Below are 24,031 nucleotides of genomic sequence, written 5' to 3' on the forward strand. Positions count from 1 at the left end.
GACCACCTGAGGGAGCTCTGCCACAGAATTCACAACATGGGAGGTGCCGGACCCGGACCTGTGACGACCATCGGTTTCAAACCAAACCGGGACCGCCCCTGCAGTATATAACTGCGAAATGATGTGACAGATTCCCTTTAAGTTGCATTGAAAGGGTCCATAAGCCCAAGATACAGGGAGACTGGAGAAATATCTTGCCATGGTTAATTTCCCATAATGAGCCAAAAAAACAGCATTTTACAGTTCCTTTAACCACTTTCTGACCTCGGACGGGATAGTACGTCTGTGGTCAGATCCCCCGCTTTGATGCGGGCTCTGGCAGTGTTCAAAACAGCTGACATGTGCCCGCAACAGCGATTCACCCACCGCTATTAACTAGTTAAATGCCGCTGTCAAACGCTGACAGCGGCATTTAACCGGCGCTTCCGGCCGTTCGGCCGGAAACGAGCGCATCGCCGACCCTTGTTACATGATTGGGGGTCAGCGATGCATCTGCATAGTAACCATAGAGGTCCTTAAGACCTCTATGGTTACTGATCCCGGCTAGCTGTGAGCGCCACTCTGTGGTCGGCGCTCATAGCACACCTGCAATTCAGCTACATAGCAGCGATCTGATGATCGCTGCTATGTTGCTGAGCCAATCGAGTTGTGCCAGCTTCTAGCCTCCCATGGAGGCTATTGAAGCATGGCAAAAGTAAAAAGAAAAAGTAAAAAAAAATGTGAAAAAATATAAAAGTTTAAATCACCCCCCCTTTCGCCCCATTCAAAATAAATCAATAAAAAAAATCAAACCTACACATATTTGGTATCGTCGCGTTCAGAATCGCCCGATCTATCAATAAAAAAAAGGATTAACCTGATCAACAGCGTAGCGAGAAACAAATTTGAAACGCCAGAATTACGTTTTTTTGGTCTCCGCGACATTGCATTAAAATGCAATAACGGGCTATCAAAAGAACGTATCTGCACCAAAATGGTATCATTAAAAACACCAGCTTGTCTTGCAAAAAATAAGCCCTCAACCAACCCTGGATCACGAAAAATGGAGATGCTACGGGTATCGGAGAATGGCGCAATTTTTTTTTAGCAAAGTTTTGAATTTTTTTTCACCACTTAGATGAAAGATAACCTAGACATATTTGGTGTCTTTGAACTCGTAATGACATCGAGAATCATAATGGCAGGTCAGTTTTAGCATTTAGTGAACCTTGTAAAAAAGCCAAACAAAAAACAAGTGTGGAATTGCACTTTTTTTGCAATTTCACCGCACTTGGAATTTTTTTCCCATTTTCTAGTACGGCATGCTTAAACCAATGATGTCATTCAAAAGTACAACTTGTTTTGCAAAAAATAAGCTTTCACATAGCCATATTGATGGAAAAATAAAAAAGTTATGGCTCTGGGAAGGAGGGGAGCGAATAAAGAACAAAGAAAAACGGAAAATCCCAAGGCCATGGAGGGGTTAAAGTGGATAAGGATTACAGAAATCTCATGCCCACTTGACCTGCGGTTCGTGTTGAAAAACCGCAACATGTCAATTTCTTGTGAGTACGTACAATGCGTTTCATCAGCAGGTTTCCCAATAGACTTGTATTAATTTTGAAAAATCCGCAGTTAAAAAGTGCATATACGTTTTTAATATGTAGAAACTCGCTAAACTGCATGTAATCCACACATGACTGTATCAGTAAAGTTTTTCCACAGCCAAATACCAGGAAATATCAAAAACAAGACAGCATGACATATCAACAAGAGATAAAAAAATCACATCATCAAAAACACGTGTGAAAGCACGCTAAAACACGAGAAAAAAACTGAAGTAACCTAATGTACCCAAATGGGGCAAAAATGCTGCAGAAATTCTGATACATAAAAAAATCACCAAATTCTCATTGTGTGAACGTATCCTCAAAGGGAGACTTTTTGCATCATGACATGTTATAGACGCCACCCAAAAGGTGTGAACCTAAAAAATGATTTGCCTTATTCTTTATTAATGCCATAAAACAATCATACTTTTTTGCTACTACTTTGTATATTCATATATATATTGCTTGTGTGATATGTCCCGTGTTTGGATGAGTTTTCTCTGGTTTCCGCCCACACTCCAAAGACATACTGACAGGGAAATTAAATTGTGAGCCATAATTGGTACAGTAATGTTAATGTCTGTAACGTGCTCTGTAATGAATTATATAAGTGAGTAAAATAAATAAATAATTACATCATCACTTGCTAAAGTAATGCTAATATTGATGGTACAATATGATTACATATACAAGTGCTTCTCACAAAAATTAGAATATAGAAGTAATACATGCATATATACACTCCCTGACAGAAGTTATGTCGCTTATCCTTGTTATGTAAATAAAAGCTTATAAACAGACATTAAAATCATCCATTGGTTGTATAAATTATTCTTTTGAAAGCTGAAACCCTCTGAAATGTGGTTTAGGATAAGAAAATAAATTGGCATCAATGCAGAAATATTGATCATTTAATGGACACAGAATGGTCAGATTTTGACAAGACAAAAGTTTTTGTTGCCCACAGAAAGTAATGTGATATTCAAACAAATAATTAAATTAAAATACAAATATATGTTACATAACATTGGTGAATGAAGTTCTGGTGCTATTAGAGTCATATTTAATATTTTCTGTGACTTCCATGAGCTTGAAGGACTGCATACATGCGGTTCAACAATGATTCATACAATTTATTAATTAAGTCATCAGGAATAGCAAAGAATTCAGTCTTACATGCCTCCCAGAGTTCACCTAGATTCTTTGGTTTTGTCTTCCAAGCTTCCTCTTTCATCCTACCCCAAACATGCTCAATGAAGTTCATGTCTGGTGACTGGGCTGGCCAGTCCTTGAGCACCTTGATCTTTTTTGCCTGGGGGAACTTTGTTGTAGAGATGGATGTATGAGATGGAAAACCATCCTGCTGCAGAATTTGACCCCTTTTATGATTTGAAATATGTGATTGTGAGCGGTCACGTGCCCAATCACAAGCCGCGACATCATTGAAGGTCCTTCACGCAGTCATTTTTAGGAATCAATATTTTTTATTTTTATTCTTTATTTTACACATGAATATGGATCCCAGGGCCTGAAGGAGAGTTTCCTCTCCTTCAGACCCTGGGATCCATTACAGAATACATTCCGATATTTGTGTCCCATTGACTTGCATTGGTATCGGATATCGGTATCGGCGATATCCGATATTTTCGGATATCGGCCGATACCATCCGATACTGATCCGATACTGATACTTTCAAATATCGGAAGGTATCGCTGAACACTAGTAATAAGTAATCAGTATTAATTTTATAGTGATCCTTACCCTGAAATAATTTTGTAACATTTTCATGAAAATTTACCTTAATTTTTTCTGCCCATTGAAAAAACAAATGTCCATCACTTCCACAACTCTTTGCCACAGTCTCAAGTTTTTCCACCAATTTTGTTAAGGCAGAACTTGCCATTTCAATGCAAAAAGTATCTTCTCCCATCATGTGTTCCCTGTAAGGACAAATAGAATACATCAGCATGACAGGATCTTTATCACACGTAAAAAGCTGTTGAATTAATGGCGCTATATAAGGAAGCATAATACATAAATAAATATTTATAAAATGATCTCAGAGGTAAATGAAACCAATTAAAGTGTTAACAGTCAAATAATACACCTATGGAACAGAATTACTATTTTTGGTGCTCCACTTTGGAGGAGAGTGTCGCATCTAGTTTTAGACCTCATTATTATGTGCCTAAAACACGATTTGGGCCCCAACTGAATGATGTATGGATTCACTGGGAGGATAAAGCTCAGCTGTAAGGGGGCATATGCCTTAAAGGTCCAAAGTACAAAGTCATCTTTGTCCTAAATCCCTATCTATTTATTGCCGTAATCAAAACTATTTTCTAATATAGTTGAATTAAAAATTCCCTATTCTTCCCCAACTACACTAGCTAAGGCCGGGGTCACGCTAGAGAGGAATACGGACGAGGGAGAGGCGCAAAAACAATGCATTGCACAGTAAACCATTTCATATCTGTTATATTTTTACATATTCCTCACTAATAATGTTAGTAGTGTGTGTGTGTAAAATTTGGGAGCTATAGATGTTAAAATAAAGGGTTAAATTACGGAAAAAACTGGCTCCCGCACAATTTTCTCCACCAGAGTGGGAAAGCCAGTGACTGAGGGCAGATATTAATAGCCTAGAGATGAACCATGATTATTTCCCCCCGGATAAAAGCATCTGCCCCAGCTACCCCAGAAAAGGCACATCTGTAAGATGTAATCTGTAATCGCCGTGGCATGCGCTTAGGGATCAGCTGATGCTGCACAGTCTGAAGAAGGCAGAAGGAGATGAGTGAGAGGCGAAGATATGCACAGCGCATGTCCATGAATCCCAGCCCCGAAGTGTGAATAAATCAGAAGACACTGCGGGGTGGGATCTCGGGCAGCGTGGTCGCACAGGCGCAGTCAGCCTGACAACAAATGATGTCAGAACACGGGCAGCGCTAACTGTGCATGCCCAAGGAATAACATAACAGTGCAGGCTCCGGAACAGATTCAAACAATGATGAGGAGGCGGCGCCCGGCACCAAGGGGGTATGAATGACGGCTGTGCTGCGTCTCATTAAGAAGGAAAATCCTGCCTCTGGGATGGTTTCACGGTATGAGGGGGCGCATTTTATAAGTGTTTACTTCAGCGTGTGCAAGAAGCATAACTAAAAGAGCCACCTTTTTCTTGTGCAGCATTAGTGCTGCACAAGGTGGCTCTTTTAATTACAAACGCCTGGGGGGTTACAGGTTCCCTTTCAACTTGCTCCAATTAGGCCTCAGCCTACACTCTGTTTCTCCTGTAATCCCTGGGCTCCAACATCGCCAGTTGCTGCTCGGAAGTGCCGTCTGCACAGTCAACACATGCTCCAGTGTTTTGGGGTTCAGTAACATTAGCTGCTTACCAGCTGTGTGTGCGGCAATTTCTCCTGCTCCCACCATATTGACACCACTACAGATTTTAAACTTGCTCCAATTAGGCCTCAGCCTACACTCTGTTTCTCCTGTAATCCCTGGGCTCCAACACCGCCAGTTGCTGCTCAGAAGTGTCTTTTGCACCAGTACTCCCACCTGCCCAGCCTGGTTCCAGCACGCCAGCTGTTTCCGGGCAGTGTCAAGGTCACTTTGCCTCCAATACGTTGTCCTGTCGGGTTAGCCAACTCTATGGTGCCAGCAGTTTAGGTGCTTCCTATGTGGGCTGGGGGAACTGGCAATCAAGGCTGGTTCCGTAGTGCCAATAGGACAAGCTCCCCGTTTAGGACTGTGGGTTTTCGGTAACTCCAGCCGGTTCGCGGCCTAGCAATTTTTTTTTCAAGTGGACCTTCTGCTGCCTATCTGAGATCCAGCACCATTAGCTGTTCTTTGGAAGACAATCTTGTCTCCCTGGTTCCAGTACCGTTAGCTGGTTCCAGGCAGAGCCTTTGGCTTAGGTGCCTCCTTCTTGGTATACGAGTTACACCAACGTCTGGTGGTCCTTGGTAGTGCTTTCTGGCACGGGTACCTCCTGCTTAGTAACCGGGTTCCAGTACCATCAGCTGGTCCTCGGTAGTTCCATTGGCTCTGGTACCTTCGGCTACCCATCCGGGTTCCAGTACCGTCAGCTGGTTCTCGGCAGTGTCTTAAGCTCTAGTACCTTCTGCTACCCATCCTGGTTCCAGTACCGTCAGCTGGTTCCAGGCAGAGCCTTTGGCTTTGGTGCCTCCTTCTCGGTATCCAAGTTCCACCAACGTCAGGTGGTCCTTGGTAGTGCTTTCTGGCATGCGTACCTCCTGCTTAGTAACCGGGTTCCAGTACCATCAGCTGGTCTTCGGTAGTTCCATTGGCTCTTGTACCTTCGGGTAGCCATGCGGGTTCCAGTACCGTCGGCTCGTTCTCGGCAGTGTCTTTTGCTCTTGTACCTTCTGCTATACATCTGTTATGATCCGGTGACCTTGGAGCAGCATGAGAACATTCACTGGAGAAGGTGGTCACTATACTGACCGCAATCCTGAACTTAACACCGCAACTAGAAGTAGCCGTGGAGTGTACCTAACAATCCTAGACACCTCGTCACAGCCGGAGGACTAAATACCCCTAAAGATGGAAATAGGAATACTATCTTGCCTCAGAGAAGATCCCCAAAGGATAGACAGCCCACTACAAATATTGGCGGTGAGTCGGAGAGGAAAAAACATACACAGGCAGAAAAACAGGATTTAGCACAGGAGGTCACTCTAGCTAGATAGGACAGGATAGGACAGAGTTCTGTGCGGTCAGTATTAAAACCCTTCAAAAACATCCACAGCAGAATATACAAAAACTTCCTACATCTAACTAAAGATGTAGGAGCGTAAATCTGCAACTCCAGCGAATCCTACAATCAGAGCAGGAATACAAACAAAAACAAGCACACGGCAGTGTGCCACAGACACAAAAAACCAAACACTTATCTTTGCTGAATTTGGCAGCTAAGCAGGAGAAGCCAGAAAGTGATCCAACACTTCACAAGGAACATTGACAACTGGCAAGGGCTAATGAATCCAGCACACCTAAATATCCCAGTCAGCATTGCAATCAGCAGATACACCTGGCCAGGACTGCGACTCAGAGACAACTGCATTCCCACCTACAACCACTGGAGGGAGCCCAAGAGCAGAATTCACAACAGTACTCCCCCCTTGAGGAGGGGTCACCGAACCCTCACCAGGGCCCCCAGGACGATCAGGATGAGCCAGATGAAAGGCACGGACCAAATCAGCAGCATGGACATCAGAGGCAAAAACCCAAGAATTATCCTCCTGGCCATAACCCTTCCATTTGACCACGTACTGAAGCTTCCGTCTCGAAAAACGGCAATCCAAAATCTTCTCAACAACATATTCCAACTCCCCATCAACCAACACAGGGGCCAGAGGATCAACAGAGGGAACAACGGGCTCCACATATTTCCGCAACAAAGATCTATGGAAGACATTATGGATAGCAAAAGAGGCCGGAAGCGCCAGTCGAAAAGACACCGGATTAATAATCTCAGAAATCCTATGAGGACCAATAAACCGAGGTTTAAACTTAGGAGAAGAAACCTTCATAGGAACATGACAGGAAGACAACCAGACCAGATCCCCAACCCGAAGCCGGGAACCAACACACCGACGACGATTAGCAAAACGTTGAGCCTCCTCTTGAGACAACACCAAATTGTCCACCACATGAGCCCAAATCTGCTGCAACCTGTCCACCACAGAATCCACACCAGGACAGTCATAAGGCTCAACCTGCCCAGAAGAAAAACGAGGATGAAAACCAAAATTTCCAATGAAAGGCGAAACCAAGGTAGCCGAACTAGCCCGATTATTAAGGGCAAACTCGGCCAATGGTAAGAAAGCCACCCAATCATCCTGATCAGCAGACACAAAGCATCTCAAATAAGTCTCCAAAGTCTGATCAGTTCGCTCGGTCTGGCCATTTGTCTGAGGATGAAATGCTGAAGATAAAGACAAATCAATGCCCAGCCTAGCACAAAAGGCCCGCCAAAACCTAGAAGCAAACTGGGAACCTCTGTCGGACACAATGTTCTCCGGAATACCATGCAAACGAACCACATGCTGAAAAAACAACAGAACCAAATCTGAAGAGGAAGGCAATTTAGGCAAAGGCACCAAATGAACCATCTTAGAGAACCGGTCACAAACAACCCAGATAACAGACATCTTCTGGGAGACCGGAAGATCAGAGATAAAATCCATCGAAATATGCGTCCAGGGCCTCTCAGGGATTGGCAATGGCAAAAGCAACCCACTAGCACGGGAACAACAAGGCTTGGCCCGCGCACAAGTCCCACAGGACTGCACAAAAGAACGCACATCACGTGACAATGAAGGCCACCAAAAGGACCTACCAACCAAATCTCTGGTACCAAAAATGCCAGGATGACCAGCCAACACGGAAGAGTGAACCTCAGAAATCACTCTACTAGTCCATCTGTCAGGAACAAACAGTTTCCCCACAGGACAGCGGTCAGGTTTGTCAGCCTGAAATTTCTGAAGAACCCGTCGTAAATCAGGGGAAATGGCAGAAAGGACCACCCCTTCTTCCAGAATACCGACCGGTTCTAAGACCTCAGGAGAATCAGGCAAAAAACTCCTAGAGAGGGCATCAGCCTTAATATTCTTAGAACCCGGAAGGTACGAGACCAAGAAATCAAAACGGGAAAAAAACAAGGACCATCGAGTCTGTCTAGGATTCAGCCGTTTAGCAGACTCGAGGTAAATCAAATTCTTATGATCGGTCAAGACCACAATACGGTGCTTAGCTCCCTCAAGCCAATGTCGCCACTCCTCAAACGCCCACTTCATAGCCAACAACACCCGATTGCCGACATCATAATTGCGTTCAGCAGGCGAAAACTTACGGGAAAAGAAGGCACATGGTTTCATTAAGGAACCAACAGGATCCCTCTGAGACAAAACGGCCCCTGCCCCAATCTCAGAAGCGTCAACCTCAACCTGAAACGGAAGAGAAACATCCGGTTGGCGCAACACCGGAGCAGAAGTAAATCGACGTTTAAGCTCCTGAAAGGCAGAGACAGCCGCAGAGGACCAATTCGCCACATCAGCGCCTTTTTTCGTCAAATCGGTCAAGGGTTTAACCACGCTGGAAAAATTAGCAATGAAACGACGATAAAAATTTGCAAAACCCAAAAATTTCTGAAGGCTCTTCACGGATGTGGGCTGAATCCAATAATGCACGAAGGCAAGGACTTGCTGTTCATATTTTAATGAAGAAATAAAGTTTGGAAATTTTAAGGAGCTGGAACGCCTTTCTTCTATTTGTTTGAATCCAATCATGAATGGCCTGAAACTTAACCGGATCCATCTCTATAGACGAGGGAGAAAAAATAAAGCCCAAAAAAGAAACCTTCTGCACCCCAAGGAGACACTTAGACCCTTTCACAAACAAAGCATTTTCACGAAGGATCTGAAAAACCATCCTGACCTGTTGCATATAAGACTCCCAATCATCGGAAAAAATCAAAATATCGTCCAAATATACAATCAAGAATTTATCAAGATACAGTGCCTACAAGTAGTATTCAACCCCCTGCAGATTTAGCAGGTTTACACATTTGGAATTAACTTGGCATTGTGACATTTGGACTGTAGATCAGCATGGAAGTGTGAAATGCACTGCAGCAAAAAAGAATGTTATTTCTTTGTTTATTTTTTTTTTTAATTGTGAAAAGTCTTTCCAGAGGGTCATTTATTATTCAACTCCTCAACCCACCAGAATTCTGTTTGGTTCCCCTAAAGTATTAAGAAGTAGTTCAGGCACAAAGAACAATGAGCTTCACATGTTTGGATTAATTATCTCTTTTTCCAGCCTTTTCTGACTATTTAAGACCCTCCCCAAACTTGTGAACAGCACTCATACATGGTCAACATGGGAAAGACAAAGGAGCATTCCAAGGCCATCAGAGACAAGATCGTGGAGGGTCACAAGGCTGGCAAGGGGTACAAAACCCTTTCCAAGGAGTTGGGCCTACCTGTCTCCACTGTTGGGAGCATCATCCGGAAGTGGAAGGCTTGTGGAACTACTGTTAGCCTTCCACGGCCTGGACAGCCTTTGAAAGTTTCCTCCCGTGCCGAGGCCAGGCTTGTCAGAAGAGTCAAGTCTAACCCAAGGACAACAAGGAAGGAGCTCCGGGAAGATCTCATGGCAGTGGGGACATTGGTTTCAGTCAATACCATAAGTAACGTACTCCACCGCAATGGTCTCCGTTCCAGACGAGTCCGTAAGGTACCTTTACTTTCAAAGCATCATGTCAAGGCTCGTCTACAGTTTGCTCATGATCACTTGGAGGACTCTGAGACTGACTGGTTCAAGGTTCTCTGATGAGACCAAGATCGAGATCTTTGGTGCCAACCACACAAGTGACGTTTGGAGACTGGATGGCACTGCATATGACCCCAAGAATACCATCCCTACAGTCAAGCATGGTGGTGGCAGCATCATGCTGTGGGGCTGTTTCTCACCCAAGGGGCCTGGCCATCTGGTCCGCATCCATGGGAAGATGGATAGCACGGCCTACCTGGAGATTTTGGCCAAGAACCTCCGCTCCTCCATCAAGGATCTTAAGATGGGTCATCATTTAATCTTCCAACAAGACAACGACCCAAAGCACACAGCCAAGAAAACCAAGGCCTGGTTCAAGAGGCAAAAAATCAAGGTGTTGCAGTGGCCTAGTCAGTCTCCTGACCTTAACCCAATTGAAAACTTGTGGAAGGAGCTCAAGATTAAAGTCCACATGAGACACCCAAAGAACCTAGATAACTTGGAGAAGATCTGCATGGAGGAGTGGGCCAAGATAACTCCAGAGACCTGTGCCGACCTGATCAGGTCTTATAAAAGACGATTATTAGCTGTAATTGCAAACAAAGGTTATTCCACAAAATATTAAACCTAGGGGTTGAATAATAATTGACCCACACTTTTATGTTTAAAATTGATAAAAATTTAACTGAGCAACAAAACTTTTTGGTTTGTAAGATTTATGCATCTGTTAATAAATCCTGCTCTTGTTTGAAGTTTGAAGGCTCTAACTTATTTGCATCTTATTAAACCTGCTAAATCTGCAGGGGGTTGAATACTACTTGTAGGCTCTGTAAGTCCGGAAGATATCATGCATGAAGGACTGAAAAACAGATGGAGCATTAGAGAGTCCGAATGGCATCACAAGGTATTCAAAATGGCCTTCGGGCGTGTTAAACGCAGTTTTCCATTCATCACCCTGCTTAATACGAACAAGATTATATGCCCCTCGAAGGTCAATCTTAGTAAACCAACTAGCTCCCTTAATCCTAGCAAACAAATCAGAAAGCAAAGGTAAAGGGTATTGAAACTTGACCGTGATTTTATTCAAGAGGCGATAATCTATACAGGGTCTCAAGGAACCATCTTTTTTAGCAACAAAAAAGAACCCCGCTCCCAATGGTGAAGAAGATGGTCGAATATGCCCTATCTCCAAAGACTCCTTAATATAGCTCCGCATGGCGGTATGTTCAGGCACAGTCAGGTTGAAAAGTCGACCCTTAGGAAACTTACAGCCTGGAATCAAGTCAATAGCACAATCGCAGTCCCTGTGCTGTGGAAGGAAACTGGACTTGGGCTCATCGAATACATCCTGAAAATCAGACAAAAACTCTGGAATTTCAGAAGAGGAAGAAGAGGAGATTGACATCAAAGGAACATCATTATGAAACCCCTGACAACCCCAACTAGTCACAGACATGGACTTCCAATCCAACACAGGATTATGTACCTGCAACCACGGAAAACCCAGCACGATAGCATCATGCAAGTTATGCAACACCAGAAATAGACAATCTTCCTGATGGGCTGGCGCCATGCGCATGTTCACCTGTGCTGAAAACTGGGGCTTATTTTTAGCCAAGGGTGTAGCATCAATGCCCCTTAAAGGAATAAGGTTCTGCAAAGGCTGCAAGGGAAAACCAGAATGCTTGGCAAACTCAAAGTCCATTAAATTCAAGGCAGCGCCTGAATCCACAAACGCCATGACAGAAAATGATGATAATTAGCAGATCAAGGACACAGATAAAAAAAATTTAGGTTGTACAGTACTGATGGTAATTGAACTGGCGATCCTTTTTGTCCGCTTAGGGCAGACAGAAATGACATGAGAAGCGTCGCCACAATAATAACACAACCTATTTTGACGTCTGAAACCTTGTCGTTCCGTTCTAGACAGAATCCTATCACACTGCATAGGCTCAGGAATTTGCTCTGAGGTTAACGCCACAGCGTGCACAGTTCTGCGCTCCCGCAAGCGCCGGTCAATCTGAATGGCCAGAGACATAGAATCACTCAGACCGGAAGGCGTGGGAAACCCCACCATAACATCCTTAACGGATTCAGAAAGACCCTTTCTGAAAATTGCCGCCAAAGCATCATTATTCCATTTAGTCAACACAGACCATTTTCTGAATTTCTGACAATACAATTCTGCCGCCTCTTGACCCTGAGACAGGGCCAACAAGGTTTTCTCAGCTTGATCCACAGAATTAGGTTCATCATATAATAATCCCAAAGCCTGAAAAAAGGAGTCTACATTTAGCAAAGCCGGATTCCCAGATTCCAGGGAAAATGCCCAATCCTGCGGGTTGCCACGCAGCATGGAAATGATGATTTTAACCTGCTGAGTGGAATCACCGGAGGATTGAGGTCTCAAAGCAAAAAACAGTTTACAGTTGTTTTTAAAACTCAAAAATTTGGACCTGTCACCAAAAAACAAATCAGGAGTAGGAATCTTCGGTTCTAAAACAGGAGTCTGAACAATATAATCAGAAATACCCTGCACCCTAGCAGCAAGCTGGTCTACGCGAGAAGCTAATTCCTGAACATTCATGCTTGCACAAGTCTCCTCAGCCACCCAGATATTAAGAGGGAAGAGAACACAAAACAGACTGGGGAAAAAAAAATGTCTCAAGACCTTTCTTCCCTTCTTCTGAGATGCATTTAAGTCATTGTTGGCCAGTTGTACTGTTATGATCCAGTGACCTTGGAGCAGCATGAGAACATTCACTGGAGAAGGTGGTCACTATACTGACCGCAATCCTGAACTTAACACCGCAACTAGAAGTAGCCGTGGAGTGTTCCTAACAATCCTAGACACCTCGTCACAGCCGGAGGACTAAATACCCCTAAAGATGGAAATAGGAATACTATCTTGCCTCAGAGCAGATCCCCAAAGGATAGACAGCCCCCCACAAATATTGGTGGTGAGTCAGAGAGGAAAAAACATACACAGTCAGAAAAACAGGATTTAGCACAGGAGGCCACTCTAGCTAGATAGGACAGGATAGGACAGAGTTCTGTGCGGTCAGTATTAAAACCCTTCAAAAATATCCACAGCAGAATATACAAAAACTTCCTACATCTAACTAAAGATGTAGGAGTGTAAATCTGCAACTCCAGCGAATCCTACAATCAGAGCAGGAATACAAACAAAAACAAGCACACAGCAGTGTGCCACAGACACAAAAAACCAAACACTTATCTTTGCTGAATTTGGCAGCTAAGCAGGAGAAGCCAGAAAGTGATCCAACACTTCACAAGGAACATTGACAACTGGCAAGGGTTAATGAATCCAGCACACCTAAATATCCCAGTCAGCATTGCAATCAGCAGATACACCTGGCCAGGACTGCGACTCAGAGACAACTGCATTCCCACCTACAACCACTGGAGGGAGCCCAAGAGCAGAATTCACAACATACATCCTGGTTCCAGTACCGTCAGCTGTTTCCATGCAGATCCTTTGGCTTAGGTGCCTCCTACTCGGTATCCGAGTTCCACCAACATCTGGTGGTTCTTGGTAGTGCTTTCTGGCACGGGTACCTCCTGCTTAGTAACCGGGTTCCAGTACCGTCAGCTGGTCCTCGGTAGTTCCATTCGCTTTTGTACCTTCGGGTAGCCATCCGGGTTCCAGTACCGTCAGCTGGTTCTCGGCAGTTCCTCAGCCTTCTTGTACCTTCTGCTACATTTCCAAGTTCAAGCTTTTGGAAATGGCTTTTGCTAATCACTCTGGTTCTCCCTGAAGATGACCCTAAAGACGACGACCCTGAAGACCACCCTGAAGAAGACGACGACCCCAGAGACGACGACCCCGGAGACAACGACCCTGGAGACGTCGACCCTGAAGACCACCCCGAAGAATACAACGACCCCGGAGACGAAAACGCTGGAGACGACGACCCTGGAGACGATGACCCTGTAGACGACGACCCTGAAGACCACCCCGAAGAAGACCAAGAAGCAAAAGAACAAGAAGCTGCAGAACAAAAAGCAGAAGAACATGAAGCATAAGACTAACAATCAGAGCAAAAGATATTATCTAAATTTTAAGCAGAAGAAGACTAAGCAGTGTATGGGGGTGAGTCTGTTCCTCCTCGTGGTGCCCCTGGAAAAAACCTGCTGCTGCAGGCCAAACTGAACGCGGACAAATCCTGTTGTAAATCTTTTGTGACAGGCAGAACGGAAGGTGTAATCTTCAAACTTTTAGAGATAACAACTACAGGAATGCCTGTCACAAATAAGAATATGATGAAGAAGAAGAATATGAAGAAGATGAAGTAGAATAAGAAGAAGAATAATAGTTGAATAAAAAGAATATGAAGAATGTAAAAAAAAAAGAATAATAGGAAGAAGGTGAAGAAGAAGATGAATAAGGTGAAGAAGTTGATGAAAAAGATGCTGCTGCTGAAGATGATGAAGAAGAAAGTGTGGGAGAAGTAAAAAAGAACGTGAAGAGCATGGAAGTAGTGAAGCATAAATATCTGACAAAATATAAAAAATCTTAACATAGTGAATATCTTTGTAGTTCCAAACGTCTTAAAAAAGAAAATGAATTCCTGCTATTCCATTTGATTGGGCTAAACCTCTATGCCTTTAATGTCTCCTCCACCTCCCCCAATACATCCTACATTTTTCTTAGTTGTTTTCCTTCATGTAGAATTAACCTACAAGGAAAGAAAGGGTTTATTTTAATTCCAATATTTTTGTCCCATTGACTTGCATTGGTATCGGGTAGCGGTATCGGCGATATCCGATATTTTTGGGATATCGGCCGATCCAATCTGATACCGATATTTCCGAATATCGGATGGTATCGGTCAACACTACTAAGGAGCTGAAGGCACAGTGGCGTAGGAAGGGGGGTGCGGGGGGGGGCGGTCCGCCCCGGGCGGCACAATGCTGGGGGCGGCCGGCGCTGCAGGAGAAGAAGATAAAAAAAAAAAAAAAGACGCCCCTTTAAATCTTCGGGCGGCGCCGTCCGCCGCCACGACCAGGGCCAGCTCCCCCCACCACCGGACCCTGCCCCCCGCTCTATACTCACCTCTCCTGGTTCCTGCGGCGCCGGCAGCTGCAGCGTCCTCTGACTCTGCGACGTCTCAGAGCAGAGGGCGCGATGACGTCACTACTGTGCGCGCCGCTCTGCCTCTCTGTCCTGAGCGTCGCAGAGCCGGAGAGACGCTGACTGCACCGGACCTGTGCTGGGAACGGGAGAGGTGAGGATTTTACTTTTTTTTTTTTTTTCTTTATGTCTGACTGTCTGGGGCTGGGGCAATGCTGGAGACCATGGGGCAGATTGCTGGACACACTGGGGCAGTACTGGAGACCATGGGGCAGAATGCTGGACACACTGGGGCAATACAGGAGACTATGGGGCAGATTGCTGGACACACTGGGGCAATACAGGAGACCATGGGGCAGATTGCTGGACACACTGGGGCAATACAGGAGACCATGGGGCAGATTGCTGGACACACTGGGGCAATACAGGAGACTATGGGGCAGATTGCTGGACACACTGGGGCAATACTGGAGACCATGGGGCAGAATGCTGGACACACTGGGGCAATACTGGAGACCATGGGGCAGAATGCTGGACACACTGGGGCAATACTGGAGACCATGGGGCAGAATGCTGGACACACTGGGGCAATACTGGAGACCATGGGGCAGAATGCTGGACATACTGGGGCAATACTGGAGACCATGGGGCAGATTGCTGGACACACCGGAGCAATACTGGAGACCATGGGGCAGAATGCTGGACACACTGGGGCAATACAGGAGACCATGGGGCAGATTGCTGGACACACTGGGGCAATACTGGAGACCATGGGGCAGAATGCTGGACACACTGGGGCAGTACAGGAGACTATGGGGCAGAATGCTGGACACACTGAATACTGGAGACCATGGGGCAGATTTCAGGACACATTGAGGCAATGCTGGAGACCCTGGGGCAGACTTCTGGACATACTGGGGCAATACTGGAGACCATGGGGCAGATTGCTGGACACACCGGGGCAATACTGGAGACCATGGGGCAGAATGCTGGACACACTGGGGCAATACAGGAGACCATGGGGCAGATTGCTGGACACACTGGGGCAATACTGGAGACCCTGGGGCAGATTGCTGGACACACTGGGGCAATACTGGAGACCCTGGGGCAGATTTCTGGACACATTGAGGCAATGCTGGAGACCCTGGGGCAGACTTCTGGACACACTGGGGCAATGCTGGACACTGGGGCAGATTGCTGGACACACTGGGGGTAATATACTGGACACACTGGGGCAATGCTGGACACTGGGGGTAATATGCTGGACACACTGGGGCAGACTGCTGGACACACTGGGGAAAGGCTGGACACTGGGGCAGATTGCTGGACACACTGAGGGCAGATTGCTGGACACACTGGGGGTAATATGCTGGACATACTGGGGCAGATTGCTGGACACACTGGGGGTAATATGCTGGACACACTGGGGCAGATTGCTGGACAACATGGGGGTAATATGCTGGACACACTGGGGCAGATTGCTGGACAACATGGGGGTAATATGCTGGACACACTGGGGCAGATTGCTGGACAACATGGGGGTAATATGCTGGACACACTGGGGGCAGGACTTGAGGCATGGGCAGAATGTAGATACGGGGCATGATTGGAGACACGGGGCAGGATTGGATCATGGGGCAGGACGGATACGATGGAGGCTGGTGGGGCAGGATGGGGAGATCATATGGGGTAGAATGGATACTCATGAGGGCAGGATACGACAACATATGGCTGGAGCCAGGAATGAGATAAACGGGGCCAGGGTGGGGAATATTATTACCATAGGGGATAATTAAGGGATATTGTTACTGCAGTGATGTATTTATTTTATTTTTTGAGTATACTGTTTTAAATGGGGGGGCGGTCCTGTTACTGTGCAGAGTGACACTATATCACCTTTTTTTCTTCATGTGGTGTAATGTAGAAGTTGTGAAAAATTAAGTAATGTGTTCTGCAAGCGGAGCTCGAGATAACTGTGTTATTTCCTGCAGAAACGAGTCCTGGCTGGAAGGAATGATGGCGGTCTGTGCTGGATGAAAGATGAAGGACTTCACCTAGAGACGTCACTGGTGAGTCAGTGTTACCTATACACTGACACTATACACTGTATACTATATAGAGGTCCTGTGTATAATGTCACCAGTGATCTCTGTATTACCTCTACACAGACACTGCATACTAAGTACAGATCTCCTGTGAATACTGGCACTTATGGTGATAGTATTGTGGGGTTTTTTTTATTACTGATCAGTATTGTAGTATTCAGTCACTATGTGGTGGTAATATGTGGTCTGGAAATGGTGCGGTGGTATTTGTCCCTTGTATGTAGTATTATTCAGTCACTATGTGGCCTGGTCATGGTGTGGTGGTATTAAGTCACAGGTGTGGCATGTGGGGGTGACACCATTAGGCCCAGTTTAAGTTCTACAAAACAGGAAAACCATTTTTGGTAACCTTTGTGTGTATTGAGCTGGGGGGGGGGGGGGCGCCAAACTCGGGATCAGCCCCGGGCGGCAAAAGCTCTAGCTACGCCTCTGTGAAGGCATTGCACCATAGGAACAGACTTCCAATTCAGGAGTAGAGATCAATACACCATTTCAAGCAGGGACTGCCTCCCAACGTGTTTCATCCCACCAGGACTCATCGGGGATATGGCAGCCGGGACAAGAGAACTCCACTATGTCGGGTGTTACTCATAAGCCTCCATCTCAGCGCTGAGATCTCTCTCTTGGTGCCGAGATCTCCATCTGCACATGCGCCACCCCCGGCAGCCATTTTACTGGAGTCCACCGCATATGAAACCATGTAAATGTGTGGGCCCTGGGCTTTCAACAAAATGTTGGCAGAGCCCCTGCACCACCGAACACCCGCAGTGCCACGCCACACATCCGAACACCCCCTCATCCCAGCCCGTGGCCTGCAGCAACGCTCCACTCTTGCCTCTTCCAGCAGCGACCATGGGACCCTGTTCCACCGAGGCTAATAAGGTATATCCGAATTATAAGATGCACCCCCATGTTCCCCCTAAATTTGGGGGGAAAAGTGCGTCTTATAATCCGAAAAATAAGGTATATTCCCAATTACACAAATTACTACATATTCTTATACATAGATTTAAAGGGAATCTGTCATCAGGTTGTTGTTAGGTAATCTGAGAACAGCATGTAGTGGTAGAAACCCTGATTTCAACGATGTGTCACTTACTAGCGTATATGTTTCTGTTTCACTAAAATCAGTGTTTTATCAGCAGGAAATTATCACTATATGACTAGTTGGCATGTGTCTCCTGGTCCAACCACCACTGATTTGAAGCTCTTTGTCAATATACAATCTTCTCAGAAGGCTGCCATTCAGTGGTGTGTGCGGGGTTATGTGGCACCCCAGAGTCTTGGTTGTCACAGTAGCATTGCTTTCCTCACGGGGAGAGTGATGTTACGTTTGGAAGTGCTGAAGGATATCTTTTATGAGGTAACCACAATGCATACAACATGTTCACACTCCAGGCCACAAGGGGGAGCTTTTGATCCTATTTACTAGGTGACTCCCCTATATATATTGTGGTTTGGAGGGAAAGTGAGTTCAGTTTCTGTCAGATTGTCAGAGAGACAGGAGAGAGCAGACTGACATAGAGTGTCAGAATTTCTGAAGGGGCCGTGTAGTCGGAAGCAGTACCGCTCCTGGAAGGAGACATACAGAAAGCCGAACATAGTTCAGTGAGCATGCAGGAGAGCGAAGCACAGGATAGTAACATCAGGGGAAGACCAGCTAAGAGCAGGTTGCCTCCCTCTGAGGCGCAGATAACCGGTAGCTGGAACACCAAGGTTGTAAGTACTCTACGACTTACATCAGAGACCAGCAGGACAGCTGAACTGCAAGTTACCTGTCCGCTTTAATACCCAGGAGGCATGGTGACACCAATAGAGCCCGGGGCATGCTAGAGTCCCTGTAAAAAGGCTTAAGTCACCAGTCATACAGGTTTATGTCCTATCCTATATGAGCGACAGAGAAGAACTGTGAGGACCTTATCTGAAGCCATAGGCAGTAAGGGACTACAACACCACCGCGCTAGAGGAAGGCTTTTAACTCAACCTGGTAAAGGAGACTTTGGATTCGCTTCCAAGCCGGCAGGACCCTGCATGCCCTGTGATCTGGTACCCTGGACTGTGGCTGCCTGAAGTCTTCAGTAAACCAGGTAAAGAGACTGCAAATCTGTGTCCTCATTCTTTACTGCGACATTCACCATCTTCCATCTACACACCAGGATCCCTGGGAACACACTTTAACTGTGGGAAGTTATACCATCTAGCTGCCATAACATCACCCCAGAGGACCCCTTAAAGCAGCGTCGGTCCACACTGACCGAATACCACAGGTGGCGTCACGAACATAAACTTTATTCATTAAATCCCTTTAAAGACTTTCCCCTTTTACATAGGTGCCCAGGGCCAAGGACTGGGTCGCCGCCGTGACACGTCCCCTTAAGTACCGTACCCAGTACTGAGTACCCCACTGGCGGGCAACTCAGTTATACAGGGCTCAGCATTCACAGCAGTGCTAGATCTGCAGCAGAGAAAACTGATTCTATCACAGTTGCAACCAGTAAACTAAGTGATACGTAAATGGAATCAAGGTGTCTGACCCTACATTATGCTGTGGTCAGATTACACACCAAAACCAACTGATAGATTCTATTTAATTTTAAAAATAAAAAAGGCTTCATGGGAGCACTTCTTTAAAATTAAAAACAAATCTACTTACCATGGTTGATTTTCCAGCCATTCACCTAGATGGTGTCGGACTTTTGGGGGAAACCCACCATACAGGTTTTCAAAGTGCTCGTGAGGGATCTTGGTCATATAATTCCAGACTGAAACTTTGGCCATACTTGTGGATATGACTTCTGAAATAAAAGGCATAATATACTACAATTAGCAACATACAATATGTACATAATAAAAGTCATACTGTACCCATATTGTATTTTATTACATAAATGTTGGCACAAGTCTTATCTGATCTGTCTTTCTTAGTCTAATCCTATTATCCGCTACTAGATTAGAAAGGATATTGGATAAAGGTCAATTAACCACCTTGAAGGGGTTTTCCTGAGCTGGTCAAAATTTGCCCAAGAAAGAAAATGAGATAAAATAGAATAGGAGATTATTTAATCAAGTTGGCTGCAGCCAGTCACTAACCTAATGATAGACCTTTCTAACCAGCGATTGACTGCAGCATACTCAGGTAGATAGCACAGGTATGTTGTATCCAAGTAAATAATGAAAAACTGTGGGCTGGAACAGGGATTTTGCAGGACTTTTATGATTTCCATCCCCTCAGTGGGCAACCTGGTAAGTTCTGATTGACAATTTACATTTGGCTGTAAACTTATCTGGGATAAAATGCACACAAAAAAATATAAAAATGTTTTTTGTTCATTTTACTGAAGCCAGTTTATCATACCAAAGACAAAGTAACATACAGAGATAATACTGACGATTTAGCAGGGTTATTCCATCGCAATATATTGATGACTTAGGACAGTTTATCAATATCAGAATGGTGTTGGTGGGGGTCCGACACCCAGCACTGCACTGATCAGCTGTCACAAACGCTGGCTGGGGGCCTGATGTAAACACATGGAACAGAGCCGTACTGAGGGTACTGCAAAACCGATCCTATTTAACAGAGCTACCACTACACATTGCACCTGAACATTCCCAGTAGGCCGTGTATATTGGGAATACTTCCTGGGATGGATTTCTCATACATATGCCTCTACATAGTGTAATATTGTTCATAGGATTCCATTGGGAAAAGAAAACAAATCATGTAAAACAGTATTTTTTTTTGCTGGCCCTTTGTACAGAAAAGTGCTGCTCTTCCCTATAGCACCCTGGGCAGCATGGTGGCTCAGTGGTTAGCACTGCTGCACTTGGGTCCTGGGTCCAAGTCCCACCAAGGACAACTTCTGCAAGGAGTTTGTATGTTCTCCCCGTGTTTGCATGGGTTTCCTTCCACACTCCAAAGACACACTGAAAGGGAATTTAGATTGTGAGCCCTGTTGTGAATTCTGTTGTCGAACTCCCTCCTGTGGTCGTGAATGGTACTTCGGCGAGTTCTGTCTATGGGCTCCCTCTGGTGGCTATGAGTGAAGCTGCTGCTTCTGAGGTTCCTTACACAGGTGACGTGGTTTATCCTTTGGTTGGCTGCTCTATTTAACTCCTCTCAGATCGTTACTCCATGCCAGCTGTAAATGTTTTTGCATTCGTTCAGTTCGCTCCTGGATCTCTCTGGTGACCTGCCTTCTCCTGCAGAAGCTAAGTTCCTTATAGTCTTATTTTGTTCTCTGGTCTCTTGTCCAGCTGGTTTTCATGATTTTGTCTTGCTAGCTAGAAGCTCTGGGATGCAGAGTGGCCCCTCCGCATCGTGAGTCGGTGCGGAGGTCTTTTTTGCACACTCTACGTGGTCTTTTGAAGGTTTTTGTGCTGATCACAAAGTTACCTTTCCTATCCTCTGTCTATTTAGTAAGTCTGGCCTCCCTTTGCTGAAACCTGTTTCATTTCTGCGTTTGTGACTTTCATCTTTACTCACAGTCAATATATGTGGGGGGCTTCCTTTACCTTTGGGGAATTTCTCTGAGGCAAGGTAGGCTTTATTTTCTATCTCTAGGGCTAGATAGTTCTTGGGCTGTGACGAGGCGCCTAGGTCTGGTCAGGAGCGCTCCACGGCTATTTCTAGTGTGTGTGATAGGATTAGGGCTTGCGGTCAGCAGAGCTCCCACATCCCAGAGCTCGTCCTGTTATCAGGTCATTCCGGGTGCTCCTAACCACCAGGTCATAACAGAGCCCCAATGGGGACAGTGATGATAATGTCTGTAAACTTTTGCAGAATATAATAGTGCTATACAAGCAAAACAAAAGATATGAGGACAAATGCCACAATGGCAGATATCTTGATCATTTATGCCAGGAGCATTCTCTCTGACTTATACCTTAAGCACAAGGTGCTCTATATATGTCAGCAGTTGCCAGTGCACTCACCAAATAGCACCGTGAACTCCTATTTAAGTTTTTTTTTTTTTTTCCCTTTAAAAAAATGCATTTCTGGAATTTTTGGGATATTTTGATTGGTATCATTTTTATTTTACCTCATGAGAAGCATGAACAAAAAACAGTGATACTAATATAATTCTTTTTTTGTGAAGTCAATATACATGACATTATCTTTACCGTGTGGTGCAGCAATATCAAATTTTAATAATGTTAAACAATAAGAAAGAAAAAGAAAAAACTTTATAATTTTGGATGTAGTTTTTATTTGTAACATTTTGGGGTACAAGACATTTCGTTAGCTTTGTACTCGAGTTATGGTGGCCAGGAGAAGCAAAAACAGCAATAATGGCATTGAATCTTATTGAGCCTACTCCCTCTATCACCCCCAAGGGATCCAAGGGTTAAAATAATCAGAATAGGAGTTTTTCTAAGGTTCGCTGTGGTTTTACAACATGATATTTGGAAGGATAGTTTTAAACTCAAGTAAAATAACTGGGCCTTCCTGTAATAACCACATGGTCAATTACCTCACAATTACCTCAAAAAGCAGGAAATGACTTGCTGTTTACTAGATGCAGTTATGATGCAGTTTTTACCACACGCTACGCAAACTCTACTATAAAGAACATGGTCAAGTTTACCCATTTCTTCAGCCTTGTTTGTGCCCAGAAAAAAAACTCCATCATCCTATTGTCACCAGTATAGAGCACAGAATTCCACCTCGTATATTTGCCTTTAATGCAGATCTGAGATGTATGAATCTTTAATATGGCATGTATAGAGACCTATGGGTCATACCGATGTGACCTGGAAGCATTTTACAAATCATGGCAGCAAGTTGCAAAGCTTATTCTATTACTGAACTATCCTCCCTTAGATGGATTGCTCTCTTTCTAGTGAAGAGTATAGTGCCATATGGTGGCAGGACACAAGGTACCTATAGTTTCACAATATGGAAGGGCTGTGGCCACTTTCCATGTTGTGTGCTGATCACTAACTAGAACATATTGTACAGATACAGTATGTGTACTGACTAGTGATGAGCGAGTGTACTCGTTCGGGTTTTCCCGAGCACGCTCAGGTGGTCTCCGAGTATTTATGACTGCTCAGAGATTTAGTTTTCATCGCCTCAGCTGAATGATTTACAGCTACTAGCCAGGCTGAGTACATGTGGGGGTTGCCTGGTTGCTAGGGAATCCCCACACGTAATCAAGCAGGCTAATAGTTATAAATCATTCAGCTGCCACGATGAAAACTAAATCTCCGAGCAGTCATAAATACTCGGAGGTCACCCGAGCGTGCTCAGGAAAACCCGAGCAACGAGTATACTCGCTCATCAGTAGTACAGACATTTGGAAATATATTTATCATTTTTGGGTTTGTTCACACAATCGTACTGTATTTTCGGTCCCAGTGCTGTCCATGGAAGCAACAGTTTTTTTTATTTCAACAACCAGACTAATATTGCTTTGTGTTGACTTTGTGGAGACTTTAATTCAAGCCTGCACAACATACACATGTGGCACACCGAAGGATGTTGTGCGGCCCGCAGAGAACCCGGAGAAGCCAGCTCCCATTCTTCTTCTATTCAACTGTATTTGCATCTTTCAGACGCGAATCCAGTTGAAGGTTGAATACTTGGGTGCCGTTTGCGAGAGCAGCGGTTGCGCCCATCATCCCCCGCCTCAACATGCAGCGACTTGATGGGGTTATCATGCTGCTGATCTCATCACACTGCTGCTGTCACCGGCGCCACATCGCAGAGGTGGCGAGGATGCAACCTGAAATGGTAAGCACTCCAGGAGGAGCTTAAGATTAAACATGCTATTATAGGAGGGAGGATGGAGGTTGGCGTTACAGTGAGGGCAAATATAGGGCAACGTGTTGGGAGAGATTGCGAAAGACACACAGTATGCAGAGGGGCAATGTAGGAGATATTTAGGAGATGGACAGTGTGTGGGAGATATTACAGAAAGGGGCACATGTGGGA

The 24,031-nt window shown here is 45.0% G+C and overlaps 1 protein-coding gene across 3 annotated transcripts in view; it reads right to left on the minus strand.

The window, feature by feature from the left end:
- STAT6 (signal transducer and activator of transcription 6) overlaps positions 1 to 24,031 on the minus strand; it is a 254,858-nt gene that overhangs the window by 146,039 nt on the left and 84,788 nt on the right. For all 3 annotated transcript variants that reach the window (XM_069758539.1, XM_069758541.1, XM_069758542.1), the window contains exons 2-3: positions 19,748 to 19,889; positions 3,389 to 3,530 (exon numbers count right to left, since the gene is read on the minus strand). In XM_069758539.1, coding sequence (XP_069614640.1) covers positions 3,389 to 3,530; positions 19,748 to 19,872 — 267 coding nt within the window. In that variant the 5' untranslated portion in view covers positions 19,873 to 19,889. The remainder of the gene's footprint in view (positions 1 to 3,388; positions 3,531 to 19,747; positions 19,890 to 24,031) is intronic.

This window comes from Ranitomeya imitator, chromosome 3 (genome assembly GCF_032444005.1).
Source record: "Ranitomeya imitator isolate aRanImi1 chromosome 3, aRanImi1.pri, whole genome shotgun sequence".
Classification (NCBI taxonomy): Eukaryota; Metazoa; Chordata; class Amphibia; order Anura; family Dendrobatidae; genus Ranitomeya; species Ranitomeya imitator.